This window comes from Boleophthalmus pectinirostris, unplaced genomic scaffold (assembly GCF_026225935.1).
Source record: "Boleophthalmus pectinirostris isolate CB_2022bp ecotype Guang Dong unplaced genomic scaffold, ASM2622593v1 HiC_scaffold_2, whole genome shotgun sequence".
NCBI lineage: Eukaryota > Metazoa > Chordata > Actinopteri > Gobiiformes > Gobiidae > Boleophthalmus > Boleophthalmus pectinirostris.
The window spans coordinates 32,675,503-32,693,306 of NW_026571152.1; the positions used below are offsets into that span (position 1 = coordinate 32,675,503).

The 17,804-nt window shown below is 37.3% G+C and overlaps 1 protein-coding gene across 1 annotated transcript in view; it reads right to left on the reverse strand.

Annotated features, from left to right (window-relative positions):
• Positions 1 to 913: 913 nt before the first annotated feature.
• The window catches only part of abtb2b (ankyrin repeat and BTB (POZ) domain containing 2b), a 122,898-nt gene continuing 106,007 nt past the window's right edge, over positions 914 to 17,804 (reverse strand). Inside the window, exons 4-17 of the mRNA XM_020931094.2 lie at positions 17,401 to 17,553; positions 16,720 to 16,885; positions 15,277 to 15,366; positions 13,853 to 13,954; positions 13,565 to 13,661; positions 11,951 to 12,086; positions 8,970 to 9,241; positions 7,217 to 7,395; positions 6,419 to 6,524; positions 5,008 to 5,110; positions 4,212 to 4,299; positions 3,984 to 4,052; positions 3,773 to 3,886; positions 914 to 2,448 (exon numbers count right to left, since the gene is read on the reverse strand). Of these exons, the coding sequence (XP_020786753.1) occupies positions 2,227 to 2,448; positions 3,773 to 3,886; positions 3,984 to 4,052; positions 4,212 to 4,299; positions 5,008 to 5,110; positions 6,419 to 6,524; positions 7,217 to 7,395; positions 8,970 to 9,241; positions 11,951 to 12,086; positions 13,565 to 13,661; positions 13,853 to 13,954; positions 15,277 to 15,366; positions 16,720 to 16,885; positions 17,401 to 17,553 (1,897 nt within the window). The 3' untranslated portion in view covers positions 914 to 2,226. The remainder of the gene's footprint in view (positions 2,449 to 3,772; positions 3,887 to 3,983; positions 4,053 to 4,211; positions 4,300 to 5,007; positions 5,111 to 6,418; positions 6,525 to 7,216; positions 7,396 to 8,969; positions 9,242 to 11,950; positions 12,087 to 13,564; positions 13,662 to 13,852; positions 13,955 to 15,276; positions 15,367 to 16,719; positions 16,886 to 17,400; positions 17,554 to 17,804) is intronic.

Sequence of the window (17,804 nt, forward strand, 5' to 3'; positions counted from 1 at the left end):
ATATCCTGTGTCACTGTTTTTGAAAATTTTGTTGAATTTTGTTGTTCATCTTGTTGTATTTTGTGACTATATTTGAACTCTGTCTTAGTTTTTGTTCAGATTTGATTTATTATGTGTCTAACAGTCAAGTGTGAGTGACTGTGTGAGTGTGTGTGTGTGTGTGTATGGTTGTGTTGCTTTTGTTGTTTTGATGTTTATTTGAATGTATGTAGCTGACTGTCTGACCTACTGTATCTGTCTTCTGCTGTTGTAACTATGAGGACCCCCTCAAAAACAAGACGGCAAGACATCTCAAAGGGCTTATCCTCCAGACAAATAAATTCAAATAAATTTCAGGTGACAATATCCTCATAAATTGACTTGTATCGATGTGTGTTACACAAAATTAACTTTAACCCTTTCCTTAATGACGTCTTTTGACACCTCCGCTGTATCACTTAAGACAAATGGCTCAGTTTTTCACATGTAATCAGAGGCTGTGATAGGTGGGGGGCACTACAACCCATATATACTTATATGTATGGGTTGTTCCAAGTAGGCGTCCAAGGGGGAAAGAGTTAAGCCACGTTACAGTGTTGTTACGTCATCAAAAACATACTTGTGTTTTTAAACTGCACACATCTTCACTATCATTTGGATAATTTCAGCACTGGAGTTTCCAATCTCTACAGAATAAAAGGTAAAAAGTGAAAACAAAACACAACTCCAGGTTTGTTTTTGAGGAGACTACATGGCTTAAGGTTCACAAGGATTAATTTTGTGCAATATTGGACCTTTAATAAAAGAGAAGAAATAAATACTCAAGTTATTTGCTAGCCTATTATTATATACTATTATTATAAACTAGTATTATATTATACTAGGCCTGTGAAGTGTGGTGACTTTATAATACAGTACACAGATAAAAACAAGGTGTGTTTCCCAGGTTTATTACAGGCTTGTATAGCATTACTGGCAGTTAGTAGTCCAATATCAAAGGAAAGTCAGCAAATGTTATATTGTAGAAAACTGGATACAATCTCTGAAAAGCTTTACAAAGGACAACCTGGTAACGACACAAAAGCAACTCTTTAACAACATTTTAAAGATAATATTAATTAGCTTAGCATAAAAACAAAATAAAAAGGGATGCCCCAGTTAAATATTCTCACATTTCCTCTCTTTAAATATAAAATGTCCGTGTCACTTCAGTAAGTGTTTTGTTTTGAATGTAATACTAAATCAAATAGAAATAAAGACATACATAAATACATTTTCAGTCCAGGGTCCTCCCAAAGCTTCATTAGGTACATTAAATCACAGCCAAAAGTCCAGCATGGCCACATAGCTTCATTAGTTACATCTTTACACAGTTCTCCAGTCAAGACCAACTTCCACATCTACTACTCTAATATTCTTGTCTTCCAGCGCAAGTCCGCATTTTGTCCAGTAGGGGCAGAAGCGCATTACAGTTTCTTGCATTTACGTTCTGCTTTTGTCAGTTCAAACTGGGTTCATTCGTCTTCCTGATCAGAACAACTTCTCTTTATCCTTCGTAGAGTGTCCTTCTCAATACAACACAGTCTGTGGTCTTTGTGCAATATGAACAGCTCCACGTCAGAGAAATAACGCAATATTTTAAAGGTGCACTGTGTAACTTTTCCGATACAAGTCCAGCATCGAGTTATGTCCATATGGCATTAAACTTGCTTATTATTTAATTATAGACGTTTTGTTTTCTTTTCTTTTTTTTGTTTACAATAAAGCAATGCCTTGAAAAATATCCACTGTACACTAAGCAGCTCGCCTCTCCACAAACTCAACCTGTAAATTGGCTTGGTGCTTGTCTCCATGGAAACAGATAAGTTTAATATCATACTGTGAAAAAAATCCACACAAAGTAACACCATCTCTCTCGGAAAAGTTACGCAGTGCAACTTTAACTGTGCATTGTGTAACTTTTCTGGTGGAGGGTTTGTCAAATGTTATCCATTATTGCTTTGTTTGGAATGTTTCACAGTTACAGGTCAGATCTGTGGAGAGGCGCCCCCGCTCACAGTCAGAATACATGTTTTTATAGGTATTTTTGATCTATAATTTAACAACTATAAGGTAGAGCTGTTTAATGTCACACTGTGGAACATTCTAGGTGGATAAATGACATCTCCGTAGAAACAAGCAGGTGACGGACTCTCCACCACTAAAGTTACACAGTGCACCTTTAAGACAGTAAGCGTTAGGTCCTCCTCACACTCTGGAGGTGACATAAAGCAGGTGAAGACGCTGCGCTAATGTAGTCTCCATTTCTTCCAGAGGAGAGTCGGATCTGTGGGCCGGAGAGGAGGAAGAGCCGTTCCCCTGGCGAGGTCCCAGCAGCAGACTCTTGAAGCCCTCCCTCTCCAACATGGCGGGCATCTGTTGTAAGAAGAAGCCCTCACAGAAAGAACTCAGCTCCGACAAACCGTGGGCCTGGAAATGGAAAGATGAGATGGAGGACGACGGTAAATACTGTGCATGTGTGAATGTTGCAATAAAAGTTAATCAGGTTAATCATCTCCATGTTTAAACAAATACACTAAGATTCAAAGGTCCTATATTATGCAAAATTGACTCTTATGAGCTTCATCAAAAACATACCTGGAGTTGTGTTTTGTTTCATTCACACTCGTTTGAGTAATTATTATTAGTCTGTCTACATCTCCAAAGCTCAAAATGCTCTGCTCTACCTTTTTCTCCTTTTTACTTTTTGTTCAGTAATAATTAACAATACCAAAACTGAAATTATCTTAGTGAAGGTGTATGAAGTTAGTATAATTCATCAGCCGGTTTCACTTCGCGGAAACCGTCTGACCTCGCCGCATTAGGATTTGTTCGCTTGACAGTAGGCGGGTACTTTTTTATTTAACCAATCTCTGTTACTTGGTCATGACGTATGTAATGCGCCAAATCCCGTGGGAAGAAGGGCAATAACGTCTTTTCCCTTGATTCACCAAACATTCTCTTTGTTCCGGCTTTAAATCCTGTCTGGCTTAATCACAAAAAGGATCCAGACAGGCGCTTGAGTTTGACGTCATGGCTTCACAGCTCTTTTTGATTGGCCGATGCGTGGTCTACAACTTCAGGGGTTCTTGCAAACCGTCGAGTGTATTCCGATTCCTGACCGAGTTGCTGGAGAGAAATTAAATTGAGCAGAGGCACTAGGTGGCGCCACCCAGGCTAGTATGAAATATTTTCCTTAGTTTTAATTGATCCCTCTATTTTGCTCCACAAGAGAGATTTTAGGAATAATTAAAGGGTCCATATTAGAGTATTTTCAGATCTATGTCAGAATTTAGTGTCCTTATCACAAACAGACCTGCAGTTGAGTTTTGTTTCATTCACACATGTTGAACACACAAACCCTGCATATCTAGGCTGAGTACTTCTCTCAAACAGAAACACCCACTGTGTTTTTAGACTCCATACTCCTTCACTAGAATCATCTGGATGATTTCAGCCCTTGAACTGTCAATCTCTACTAAAGAAAAGGTAAAAAGTATCTGTTAACTTGTAAACTACCACTACATCACATCACAAGGCGGAACAGAGCATTTTGATAGCTTAATAATAATAAAAGATTACTCAAACATGTGTGAATAAAATAAAACACAGCGGGTTTGTTTTTGATGAGGCAACAGCATTATAACATTGCTTAAAGCTCACAAGAGTCAATTTGGTTTAATATGGGAATTTTAAAAGCAAAACAACATTTTATGACAGAAAAGCGGCAGTAAAATCCCCATTTCAAACTTACTTTGGCAGTTTTGTAAATGCTGACTGCATTGTCCAGATGAATGTGCTTCGAGCAAATCACTTCACAATGTCTCTGCAGCGTCCCCAACTTAAACAGAGAAGCAGCCGCCAGCAACTAAGCAGGAAAAACAAAGAAAAAGTTGTAAAAGACTGTTGGATACGCCCAGAGATTTAACTAAAAATAGAAAGAAAAGGAACATGCTTTTCATTACCTCCAGCAAATCGGGAACATTGGTTTTGAGCGACTCTGCTCCTCCGCAGTATAAGTACGACATCATCATCTGTGAAAGGGTCAGCGGTCATTAGAAACAGGTTTGTAGAAGCAGCTGGACAGAATTATGACCAGTCTGTATTCTGTCACATGCATTAAGACTTTCCAGCAACACCTCGTCAACATTTACCCAAAGGAAAAATAAAGCTTTAGGTAATAAAAAGCTTACCTGGAAAGTGTTGTATTTGACGTCACCGATATTTATTTCCTTACTCGGACTTCCATCAGAGCTCATTGACGCCAGCAGAGACCTGAATCTGCAAGAAAATAAAAAACAAAACACAGGATTGTTAAAGGTGCACTGTGTAACTTTTCTGGTGGAGAGTCTGCCATCTGTTCGTCTCCATGGTGATGTTGTTGCTTTGTCTAGAATGTCCTGGTATGGTATTAAACGTATAAACATCTTGAATTTACTCAATAAAATGGGATTTTATCAACTTAAAAAGGTACATTCTTACTGTGAGTGAGCTCGACTCTCCATAGATCTGACATGTAACTTGGCCCTATGGTGTCACTTGCGTCTCCATACAGATAAATAAGCGTAATGCCTTATTGTGGAACATTCCAGGCAACATCTCCATGGAGTAAATGACCCTGAACTTATGACAGGTTTTGATGATTCTCTAATTATGACTTAATTTTGTGAGATAATACATATTTATGGGGTAAATATAAATGTTTTGTTGTTATAATTGTACAAAAATATGGAGCAGTGACTTTTCTCTATACTTTTTTGATAAATAAAACCACCTATAATTGAGTAAATGTGGGGTAAAATTGTTTAATGTCATACTGTGGAACATTCCAGGCAGAGCAATGACATCCAGAGAAACTTAAAGGTGACAGACCCCCAACCAACTTTTTAAATTAACTTTTCACACACTCGAGAAATCAGCAATTACGGTAAATAAACATCACTAAAAGAACAGAAAAAGAAAAGGCTGTTTGTGTTTCTCACTGTGTACCTTTCAGAGGCTGTGATTAAGAGGACTTTGTGGCCGTAAAACGGTTTCCCCTCAACAATAAATGTCACATCAGACATGTCCGGGTTGTTCAGGAAAAGTGGATCTGTTTGGGAAGAAAAATGCAGTAACCGTTAGCAACAGTAATACGTTTTAAAGGGTCTGTATTACGGTATTTTCTGATCCATGTTATTTTTTTTGTCTTCAGCATACCTGGAGTTGTGTTTTGTTTCATTCACACATGTTTAACACAGAAACTCTGCATATTTAGGCTCATATTAAGTTTTTCTCTCAAATGGAAAACACTCTGCTCCACCTTGTGATGCCACGTGGTAATACAGGAAGTGCTCCACTGTGTTTTTAAACTCCATACACCTTCACTAGAATCATTTGGATAATACTACAGCTACGGTTACAGCTACAGCTACTACTACTGCTGCTACTACTACTACTACTGCTGCTACTACTACTACTGCTGCTACTGCTGCTACTACCATTACTACAACAACTACAACTACAACTACAACTACTACAACTACAACTACTACAACTACTACTACTACTACTACTACTACTACTACTACTACTACTACTACTACTACAACTACTACTACAACTACTACTACTACTACTACTACTACAACTACTACTACTACTACAACAACTACAACAACTACTACTACTACTACAACTACTACTACTACTACAACTACTACAACTACTACAAACTACTACAACAACTACTACTACAACTACTACAACTACTACAACAACAACAACAACTACTACAACTACTACTACTACAACTACTACAACTACTGCAACTACAACTACAACTACAACTACAAACAACAACTACAACAACAACAACTACTACAACTACTACAACTACTACTACTACAACTACTACAACTACTACTACTACTACTACTACAACTACTACAACTACTACAACAACTACTACAACTACAACAACTACTACAACTACTACAACTACTACAACTACAACTACAACTACAACTACAACTACAACTACAACTACACTACTACTACTACTACTACTACTACTACTACTACTACTACTACTACTACTATAATAATAATAATAATAATAATGATAATGATAATGATAATAATAATAATTATAATTTCATCCTTAGAATTGCCAATCTCTACTAACATAAGTAAAAGTTAACTTAAAACTACCACTTCATGACATCACGATGTAGAACAGACCATTTTAAGATTTGGAGATGTAGAAGGACTAATAATAAAGGATTACTGAAACAAAACACAACTCCAGGTATGTTTTTGATAAGGTAATAACAATATAACATGGTTTAAAGCTCACATGAAGCAATTTTGCGTTTTATACCAGCAGTGTAAATGTGAATGTTTTGAGTATCTGTTGTACCTAGCTGTGCGGAGAGAGTTGCCTTGATTTCAGGGATGGATGGGAGAGGAGCAGGGCCATAGCAGTGACTAAAGATAGAAGCCAACTGTTGGATAATCGCATCATTCTGAAAAAAAAGAAAAAGTATATTTAGTTAATAACACACACGAGAATACATACAGTACAAAGCAGTGAGAGATTTCAAGACTACATTCATACCAAACTCCATAAAACTGTATAATAACTCACCCTTATGTAACAAATAACCCTATGTCCTGTCAATCATCACATCATCTTTGCACTGTTTTTTCCTTATGATCTTTTGTATATAGCTGAGATATATTTGTATTACTTTATTTCTACATTTTCAATCCAATCTACTTTATTTCTATAGCACATTTCATAAACAAAGACTGTTTCCAAAGTGGTACAAGTCTACAAAACTGTAAAATAGACCCATAAAAATAAATAAATAAGTTAAAATAAATCAATAAAACAAAACAAAGCAATAAAAGAAAACAGAGGACCACACAACTGAAAAAAAGCCAGAGAATAAAAGTGATTCTTTAGACGAGACTTAAAACGCTTTTATTTTACTTGTACGCATACAAATATATATATAATTATGCTTTATTTCACACTAGTCTCTTGGTATTTTTGCGACTTATTTAAAATGTATTATTACCATTTACATTTTTTCTCTTTGTTATTATAATATATTGTGATGTGTGAGCTGCTGTGTCCAAATAATTCCCCTTGTGGATCAATAAAGCTCGTCTAAGTCCAAGTCTAATGTGATTGGTGTAAAACTGGACTTGCCTTGGTGGAGCGTAGGATGGTGAACATGAGCGGCAGGCCTGTAGTGACCAGCTCCTCGCAATAATCTTCGTCTTTGATTGTGGTGAATTCTCTGAGGAGGGACAGAGTGACTCCAGCGCGCGACTGCTGCTGGGCACAACGCAGAGACTCCAGCCACACATGCAGTTTCCATGGCACACCTGTTAAAAAAAAAAAAATGTTTATTGGGTTACAAATATACCAAAAACTATAATAATAATGTAAAAAATAAATGTCTTGTCTAGCAAACTGCTTTAAAGGCAAGGCGAAGGTTGTGCAAGTATATTTATTTTATTTTTTAAGTATAGAGATTGTAGAACAGCTGGATATATAGTTTATTTTGGATACATTTATGTTTTTCTATGCCTTATTTCATGTTCAAAGTATATTTTATACATCGCAAAACTGCTCTTGTAGCCGATATTTTTTTTTCAATTTGAAAGTTTTGCATAAATTATCAATAACAAAGTGTTTTTTTTACATTGTGTAACAAAATAATAATCATTTGAATAATCGTGATTTCAATATTGACCAAAAATAATCGTGATAATGATTTTTTCCATAATCGAGCAGCCTAATTTAAAGGGGCATTATGTAACTTTTCTGTTGGAGGTCCGCTCAAGCCTCCACCTTTCTGACAAAGGAGGTCGTTCTCAAACAGGCTCCAACAGGCTCCAACAGCTCTGCTCAAACAGTGAGAGATACAGGACTACATTCATATCATACTCCCTACAACAAGAACAACTCACTCTTATGTAACAGATAATACTCTCTATGTCCTGTCAATCATCATTTGCACTGTTTTTCACTACGACCTCTTGTATAGAGCTGAGGCGCATTTTTCATTTCAGTTCAATTCAAGTTTATTTATAAAGCACATTTAAAACTACTTGATCTGACCAAAGTGCTTCATATAAAAGTCAACAAAAACATATACAGATATACAGATAAAACAAAACATGTGAAAACTACAATAAAACACCAAGATAACCTGACAAGCTAGTATTAGAGGTGAGTTTTCAGTCTAGTCTTAAACTGCAGATTAAAAACTGAGAGGATCGAGCTTTTTTATTACTGTATTTCTGGTAATTCCTTCAATATTCACAGAAGAAGGAATTATCAGGGTTCCCACTCTTTTTCACTCACAAAATTTTTGTCACTTTTTCATGACCTTAAAGCGAATTTTCCATGAGTTTACAGTACCTACATATGTACAATTGATCATACTTTTAGGCCTAAATATGAAATGTTAACCCTTTCCACTCACTTTATGGTTTGGTATTATAGTTTTTTTTTAACAATCAATATACTGTCAGTGCATTTATTGTCGTCTCTTTTAAACAAAATGCGCACACTTTCAGAAATAATCATAATAGTCTAATGATAACAGAACGCTGTAGCTGCGTGAAAGAGATACTTAAATTCCATGACCTTTCCAAAACTTTCATTAAATTTACAAAATGCCATGGCTTTTCTAAGCCTGGAAAATGACATTTTCAATTTCCATGACTTTTCCAGGATTTCCATGACCGTTGGAACCCTGAATTATTGTATTTTTGAGCAACAGAAAGATCCATAATGATAATAAATAAATACTAGATGTATTTTGTTTAATGTAATACCATGGAGCTTTTGAGGCAAAGCAATAACATCTCCATGGAGATGAGCATGCAGCAGACCCTGCACCAGAAAATGTTACACAGTGAACCTTTAAAGTTATGAATCATGTTTGTACCCATAGCGCGCAGCTCCATGGTGACATCCAGGTATCCGTGCTCAGCGCTGTAGTAGCTGGCCTCTTGTAGCGCCTTCATTCTGGCCTTGCAGAGCTTGGGGACGCCTCCCTGGGGCAGTGGGCCTGGGGCAGAGGAGGGGGTCTGCAGGGGCGACAGGGGCAGAAAAGGGCACAAGCCAACTTCCTCTACCCCCTCTGCCAGAATCTCCTCCAGAGACAGGACGTCCTCTTTGACCTGCTGAGGCTGAGTCAGGAGCTTCCTCAACACGTTCCTGAAAATGCAAAGTAAATAAAAGTTTAAAAGTCACAATTTACACAAAATAAAGGTGTATTCTTCTATTTTTATTTAAGAATTTCTGTGTACATAAAGGAGCATAACATGGTTGGTAGGTAATGTGATGTCATGATTTCCAACAAGGAAGTAACATTTTTCAACCTAAAAATGGCCAAAGGGAAAACAATTTTATTTTATTTTTTAGCTAAATTTTAAATATAATGGCCTTAATAGTGTTTTAGTAAAACGACTAGCCCAACCTGTCATATGCATTTTAAGGTACAGCTGCATTGTATAACATTTCTGGTAGAGAATCCATCAAATGCTTTTCTCCATGGAGATGTTACTGTTTTGAAATATTTTACGGTACAGTATTAAACCTGTCTATCTTCATGGAGACCAAAGCAGATCAAGTTACAGGTCAGGTCTGTGGTGAGGCGATCCCGCTCACAGTCAAAATGCCTGTGTTTTCTAGATATTTTTGAACTATAAAACAATTTGTAATTGAATAAATGTAAGGTTAGAGCTGTTTAATGTCACACTGTGGAACATTCCAGGCAGAGCAATGACATCTCCATAGCAACAAGCAGGTGACGGACCCCAAACCAAAAAGTTACACAGTGCACCTTTTAGTAAAAGAAAGTAAGTATATATACTGGAGCAAAAAAAAAAACTCAAGTAAAAGAAAAAGTATCACGAAAAAATCAACTTAAGTAAAAGTATTTTGTGCATATTTTGAAGTCTTAAAGCTTAAAATATTCTGTACTTTTAACAAAATCATTTGACAGACCCTTCACCAAAAAGTTACGCAATGCACCTAAAAGTAAAAGCAAGTATATATAATAAATATTGGAGCAAAAAAAATGCTCAAAAAAACAAAACTCTAATACTTTAAAGTACTGGTTTAAAAATGTACTGAAAGAGTAAAAAGTGAACATTTCGTGGAGAGACAACCCTGTTCACAGTTAGAATGTTTATTTTTCTAGGTATTTTTGCACTATAAAACCATCTGTAATTGAGTAAATTAGTAGAGTAAAGTAGAGCTGTTCAATGTCATACTGTGGAACATTCTAAGCAAAGCAATGACATCTCCATAGCAACAAGCAGGTGATGGACCCCCAAAACAAAAAAACATACATAATCCACCTTTAAATGATGCTGTCTATTTAGAAAAAAAAGTCAGTGCTATAAGGTAGTTTCAATATTATCATTTATCATTATGTATCTCTGTAGAAATATACGGAGCTTCAAAATGTGTTGTTGTGACAGGCCTACAAAAAAATACACGTGTGAAACCATTTCTCTGGTTGCACAATCTGCCTGCTTAGAGGAATGCGCAGTGTTGAGTCTATCCTGTCTTCACACATTGGAACAGTAAACAGGTGGAGAGGTTAAAGCTAAGCAGTTGGTGCCCTCTGACAGATGGGCCCAATATAGAAGGCCATCCTGAGCAAATTCCCTTTTTCAGCACATGATTAAAGAGATGTATTCCTCCCCAAAGCTCACGTGGGATCTGCATGACATTTTGTTGATGCTTTGCACTATTTCTGACGTTTAAAGGTCCCGTATTACACAACATGGATTCTTCTGAGGTTTTAGTCGAGATTAATGTTGGTACGTCCTCAAAAACAGACCTGGAGTTGTGTTTTGTTTAATTCGCACATGTCTGTTTCCAAAGCTGAAAATGCTCTGTTCCACCTTGTGATGTCATGAAGTGGTAGTTTTACAGCTACCTTTCACCTTTTGTTCAGTAGAGATTGGCAATTCCAAAGCTGAAATTCTCCAGGGTTCTCACTCTTTTTCATGGACAAAATTTCAAAACTTTTCCATGACTTTTTCATGACGTAAAGTGAATTTTCCATGACATTACAGCGCCATGTGTAGAATTGATCAGACTTTTAGGGCTAAATATGAAATGTTAACCCTTTCCACTCACTTTATGGTTTGGTATTAATAGTTTTTTAACATTCAAAATACTGTCAGTGCATTTACTGTCATCTCTTAAAAACAAATTACGCATACGTTCAGAAAAAAATCATAATAGCCTAATAACTTAACAGAATGCTGTAGTTGCATGAAAGAGATACCAAAATTCCATGACTTTTCCCAAACTTTCATTGAATTTACAAAATTCCATGGCTTTTCCAGACCTGGAAAATGACATTTTCAACTTCCATGACTTTTCCATGACCAAGGGAACCCTGATTATCCAAACGATTCTAATGAAGGTGTAAGAAGTGTTTTCTGTTTGAGAGAAGGACATAGCCTAAATATGCAAGATTTGTGTTTTTAAAATTTGGGTGTTTATAATTTTTCTTCCTGGCTGGACATGAGCAGCAGATATGACATAAGTAGAAATAATTCCAAAACCGGTAAACAGTGAAAAAATATATATATATTGCAGAATAGTTATGCCTTTCTTGCATGTATGGAATTTCCCATATTGACGTCAATGGTATTTTTTTTTAGAAAGCAGCACTACTTCCTGCATTTTTGTCCTTTTCTTCTGAACTTTCTTTTCACAAACTGCCACTCAACTGATGCAAAAGTACAATACATATTTATTTATTTATAGTACGGGTACAGTCCAACCAAACCAAATCAAAACGAGGCAAAAATGTAAACAAACTTATGCGCTTTCCCTGCAGTTATGAACCTCTGTGTGTGTTTTATCTCTTGATCAGAATGCTGTTGTATAGAGACATACCTGTGTCCGTGTGCGGCCGCGTGACTGAAGCAGTTCATGTCTTCAAACAAAGACGACGTCAGTGCGTTTCCATCGCGAGTCTTTGACAAAGGATCGGCTCCTCGGGCAAGAAGTAGGCTCACCATCTCGTAGTTTCCTGGAATAGAAAGAGTGGTTAAAATAAAATATATGTGGCTTTCAACCTTTCAAACTATATTTAAAAAAATCATGTTTAGATTTTTATGCACTGGCAAAGAAGAACTGGACAAACTTTTACTATTTAAATAAACCTTTTGCCATGAATTTTACCTGGAGGACTGAGGGATTCTTATATATTCTGCAATTTGGCTTCTGAGACAAAAAAAATAAAAATAAAATAAAATAAATAAAACCCTTCTTTCCTAAATGGTAACTGTAATGTTAAAGCTGCACTTTGTGACATTTTTGGTGGAGGATCTGACTGGTTGTAGTCATGGAGATGTTATTGCTCTGCCTGAAATGTTCTGCAGAATAATTTTTAACTTGTCTATTTCCAAGAAGAAGAACTGAATAAATGCAAGATTGAGATGGGTCCTTGTACCATTTGTTCTTTTGAATTTCAATTAACAATGAAAAACAATAAAATGGGAAAACAGTTTGTTGTTTCATTATTCTGTTTTAGTGTCAAACAAAAAAAAAACAACTATGCTTATGCTGCAGTGTCAACCATGGACCTACAATAAAAAACTATTTTTATTATCGCTCTGTGGTGTCAACTGAACAAAGAGATTTTATCGCTGCTTCCTGTTTCTCATTTTGGAGTTCAAAAATGACTTTCTAAGACTCGAAAGTAAACACGTTGCTATAAAAGAAGAGGAAATGTTTGTCCACAAAATTGCAACGATTTTTCAGATAAGTCCTTCTAGCAGCAGAACTTCTGGGGCAAATAACCAGAGAGATTAAAATATCCAAATTGAAATAGGCACAATGACATAAACTTTAAATACTACTACTAATAATAATAAATAACTAACTTTAAATAATACTAATTATACTGAAACTTTAAACTTTAAATTAAATATTGAGAATAGAGGTCGAAATCTGTGTGTTGTTTTTTTTTTGGACACTAAAGTGGAATAATGAAATAAACTCTTGTTGTTCTGAATTGAAATTCAAAAGAACGAATGATACACAGACCGAGATGTTTAATGCCATACTTTGGAACATTCAACTTTTCAACTTTTCAAACTATATTAAAAAAAACATAGCAATTTGTATGTATTGGTAAAGGAAAAATGGACAAATGTTTATTATTTAAATAAACATTGTCCATTTGACCAACTGAATTTCTCCTTTAACATGAATTTTACCTGGACGACTGAGATATTCTTATGTGTCTGTAACTTGGCTTCTGAGACAATTTGAAATTACCACTACATGACATCACAAGGTGGAACAGAGCATTTTGAGTTTTGGAGATGTAGAAGGACTAATAATAAAGGAATGAATGTGAATGTGTGAATGAAACAAAACAACTCCAGGTCTGTTTTTGATGAGGTAATAACATTATAATGGCTTAAAGCTCACGAGTCAATTCTGTGTAATATGGAACCTTTAACCTTTGACTTTTAACCTGTACATTCTGTCAGCACCCACCTGCTGCTGAAGCTAACTGTAGTGGAGTCTCGGCCATGTTCTCTTGTCCATTCCTCACCGCAGCCCCCTCCACATTGGCCCCGGCGTCTAACAAAAGCTGTGGAGAAAGAGCACATCTGTTCAGCCTGAGTGATGCTGTAACTCATGTATGTCCTGACCCCGCGAACTCCCATTTCACTTTTCAACATCACGTTTGCCTCTAGACCGGGATTAGTGACAACAGCTATATCCTCCGTGCGTGCATACAGCTGTCTGACAAATGCTTTTCAGAGTGTTTTGGATTCCGACCTGCACTACGGAGATATGGCCATGGAGCACTGCGAATGTGAGGGCCGCCCAGTGTCTGCTGTCCGGGTGCACAGAGGGGTGCTTCTGTGAACATGGAGGAACCTGTAGAAAAGAGAAGATAGAATTACATCCATTTTCTGGTTTTCAAATATATGAGAAAGTGCTATAGCGATTTGTCATTTTGAAGGTGCACTGTGGAACGTTTGTGGTCTGTCACGGCCCCCGTTGTACCGTGTTTGTATTAATTGTTGTTCTATTTTGAGGTGACCCGGATGCACTAGGGCCCAGCGCATCCAGCCGCCTATAAAAGGGACCCGCCTCCTACACCCATGGCTGCTCCTTTGACTCGACTCCACCTGGCCACGCCATCAGCCGATTGCCACAACGCACTTTTGCACTATTTGTACATATTTATTGTAACTAGGACCGGGTACGTTAATGTGTTAATTTTGGGTTAACTAATTAATTCATTATCGCCGACAATTATTTTTCTCCCCTTAACACAGTTTTTATTTTTTTATTTTTTTATTGTAAACGTCTCTTGCTCACTAGCTTTTATTTTGAAAAAGTCCATTGCGAGCGAGAATTGCTTACTGCTGCGGTACTCACAGAAATTGAAGAGAAAGAAAGCGGAATAAACAAACATGGAGAAGGGTAAGGAACTTTTACATGGCCATTTTCATTTTAAAGTTCTTCCAGACAGTGCAGTCAATAGAGCCAAAATAATTTGTAACCACTGCAACACTGAATTGTCTTATCACCGGAATTTCACGAGTCTGAAATATCACCTGAATGCAACACACTCGGTTGATGCTGCTAAATCATTCAACGAAACAAGTGGAGCGGAGATGTGTGGCACTTTTGTTTACATTTTTAATAAAAGTGCACTATATGCTACTTTTTAATTCATTAACTGGTTTTGCGTATAACAAGCGGTTAATCATGATTAATCACAGCAACTCATGCGATTAATGCGATTAATATTTTTCATTTTTGCCCAGCCCTAATTGCAACTTATTATTAAATGCTCCAGCAGGGAGTTTAAACCGTCACCGTTGTCCTGTCCTTATATCTGTCAAGCATTTACTCACTGCGGGTGTTTCTGCTGCTCAAAAACACAATAATTCCTTCTGTGAATAGACGTGACTCTCCACAGATCTGACTTGTAATGTAGCATAGTGCTGTAATCTGCTTGTCTCTCTTGTGATAGGTTTAATATGTACTGTGGAGCATTCTAGACAAAGCAAAAGCGTTTCCATGGAGATAAACAGGTATCGGACGCTCCACTGGACATGTTATGCAGTGCAGCCTTAAAGGAAAATATTATCTCTTTTTAATGTCCTTTTGGAAATCCTGTTGTTATAACTATATATAGAACTATACAGAAAGCTAAAACTCATGAATAGTTTAGTGGTTTGACTTACAGGGATGTCAGGATTCGCTCCAGCATCAAGCAACATCTGCACCAGAGCTTCGTCTCCAGCAGCACACGCGTACATCAAAGGAGTCATCCCCTGTGACAAGAACAGAAATGTGAGACTGACAACAGAACTATATTTCTATATTTTATTATTATTATTATTTTACTATTTTTGCTTTTTGTTATTGTATTTATATTATATTGTAATGTGTGAGCTACTGCGTCCAAATAATTCCCCTTGTGGATCAATACATTTTGTCTAAGTCTAAGAAGAAAATGTAAGGTATGGTTCGCTTTATTGTCCCCATAGGGAAATTCGTCTTCCACATTTGACCCATCCTTCAGTGTCTCTAGGATAACCTGTCAGGGGCAGGGGGCACCACAGTGCAGCGCCCAGGGATCCAAATCCAGATTTTGAGCTAGGCTTGATCAAGACTACCTTAGCTGAAGGACAACATGGACAATAAGTAGACAATTGTGCATGTTTTTGAGTTGGGTAACCAGCAGGATTTGTCCATAGAGTAGGCTATAATGAACAAAAGTCTATGATTAGAGTGAGTCCAAATTATACAAACTCTGCAGTGCATGGTAAGGTTGTAAACACTCATTATAACTGATACTAAAGCTCGTATTTCAGTTTGTATTTTCTCAATAGCTTTAGAAATATTTTTGGTTGCTCGAAAATAACATTAAAGGCACATTGTGTAACCTTTCTGGAGTGGGTCCTGCTGTGAGTGGGGTCGCCTCTCCACAAATCTAACCTGTAATTTGGCTTGCAAGTCTCCAAGGAGATTCATAAGTTCATGGCCATACTGTGGAACATTCTAGGCCAGATCGTCCAGTAGACAAGTTACACAGTGCTAGCCTGATTCATTAGCTGGTTTCACTTCGAGGAAACCGTCTGACCTTGCAGCATGAGAATTCATTCGCTTGATGGTAGGCGGGTACTTTTTTTAATTTAACCAGTGGCTTCTATTTGGTCATGGATGGGGCTAACTGGTATATTAAGTTTTTTCCAAATCCTGAAGGAAGAAGGACAATAACGTCTCTCCCCTTGATATAATTCACCAAACATTCTCTTTGTTAAGGCTTTAAATCCTTGATCTCGGGAATTGTTGCCAACACAGAATGTATGGCTTCATCTACATCCATCTCGACCGCTTTGTTTACTGTTGTGCTGTATCACAAAAAGGACCCAGTCATGGCTTCACAGCTTTTCGCTGATTGGCTGGTGCACGATCTACAACTTCCAGGGTTCTTACAAACCATCTAGTCTAGTGTATCCTGATTCCTGACCAGTCGCTGGAGTGAAATTAAACTAAACGGAGACACGAGGTGGCGCCAGCCTGGCTAACACAGTGCATCTTTAATGTCTAAAAAATGTGTTTCATGGTTGAAATCGGTCTTGAGTGTTGAATCTTTATCTCTGTATCAAACTGTGCAGTACCTGGTCGTCCATGCTGTTAACTCCATCAGGCCCGAGCAGATTGATAGCGTGACCGATCAGATCCGTCCTCCCACAGTTCAGCATCCGGAAACCAAGATCCAGGTGAAACTTATCCGTGGCTGCTTTTGAATCCAGACGCTTGAAGGAGCTGAAGCAACACTCAGGCCTGAAGGTGACAGGAGAGAACAAAACATAAGTTTATTCATAATGCATGGCTCTTTTTTTGAAGCTCCTATATCACACAAAATGGATTCTATGAGCTTTAAGACTGTTATGGTTGTTATAATGTTGACATCACAAGGTGGAGTGTTTTCTGTTTGAAAGGAGAATACATTTGCAGAGTTTGTGTGTTAAACATGTGCAAACAAAACACAACTCCAGGTATGTTTTTGATGAGGAAACTACATTATAACAGAGCTCAGAAAAATAGCCTAACATGGAAACTTTAACTGGCTTTGAGGTGATAATGTACTTTATGAAAAGGTTAATTTGGGTTAGCTGTCACTTTTTGTTAGGAAGCTATTAAAACCTTTTGCACTGTGCTGCCATAAAGTGTTTTGTTCAGACTGATGTAAACCCGGAGCCCTGAGTTGGACAGCGGCGGTCAGTCAAAATGAAAAATGAGCTCTGTGGTGCGTGGATACAGTGTAGAACATATGAAAGAGGTGCTGTTGTATTTACTTCAGTTGTCTTGGCTCACAGTCCAGCCCAGGCAGCAGCAGTCTGGCAGTCTGCCTCACATCATCACTGTCCACCAACAGGCTTTTCCTGTGCTCCGCGTGAACAATGGCCACTCGAATCCACTCCATCAGAGGGGGCAGCAAGAGGAACGGCCTGCAAACACAAACAATGTATTATAAGATGTAGTATAGCGTACATTATATTTTGGGTTTGTTTCAAAAGCCCTAATGGAAAAACAATGTAATAGGTTTTCATTTCTCAAACTGAAAGGGAAAATTTATGAGAAAGTATGCTGTTTACATTTATTTTACAGGAAAGTGCAATTTAAAGAGACAATATGTAACTGTAAGTGTTTACGGTAGAAAATCTGCTACCAGATTGACTTTGTTGTGTTGTTATTGCCT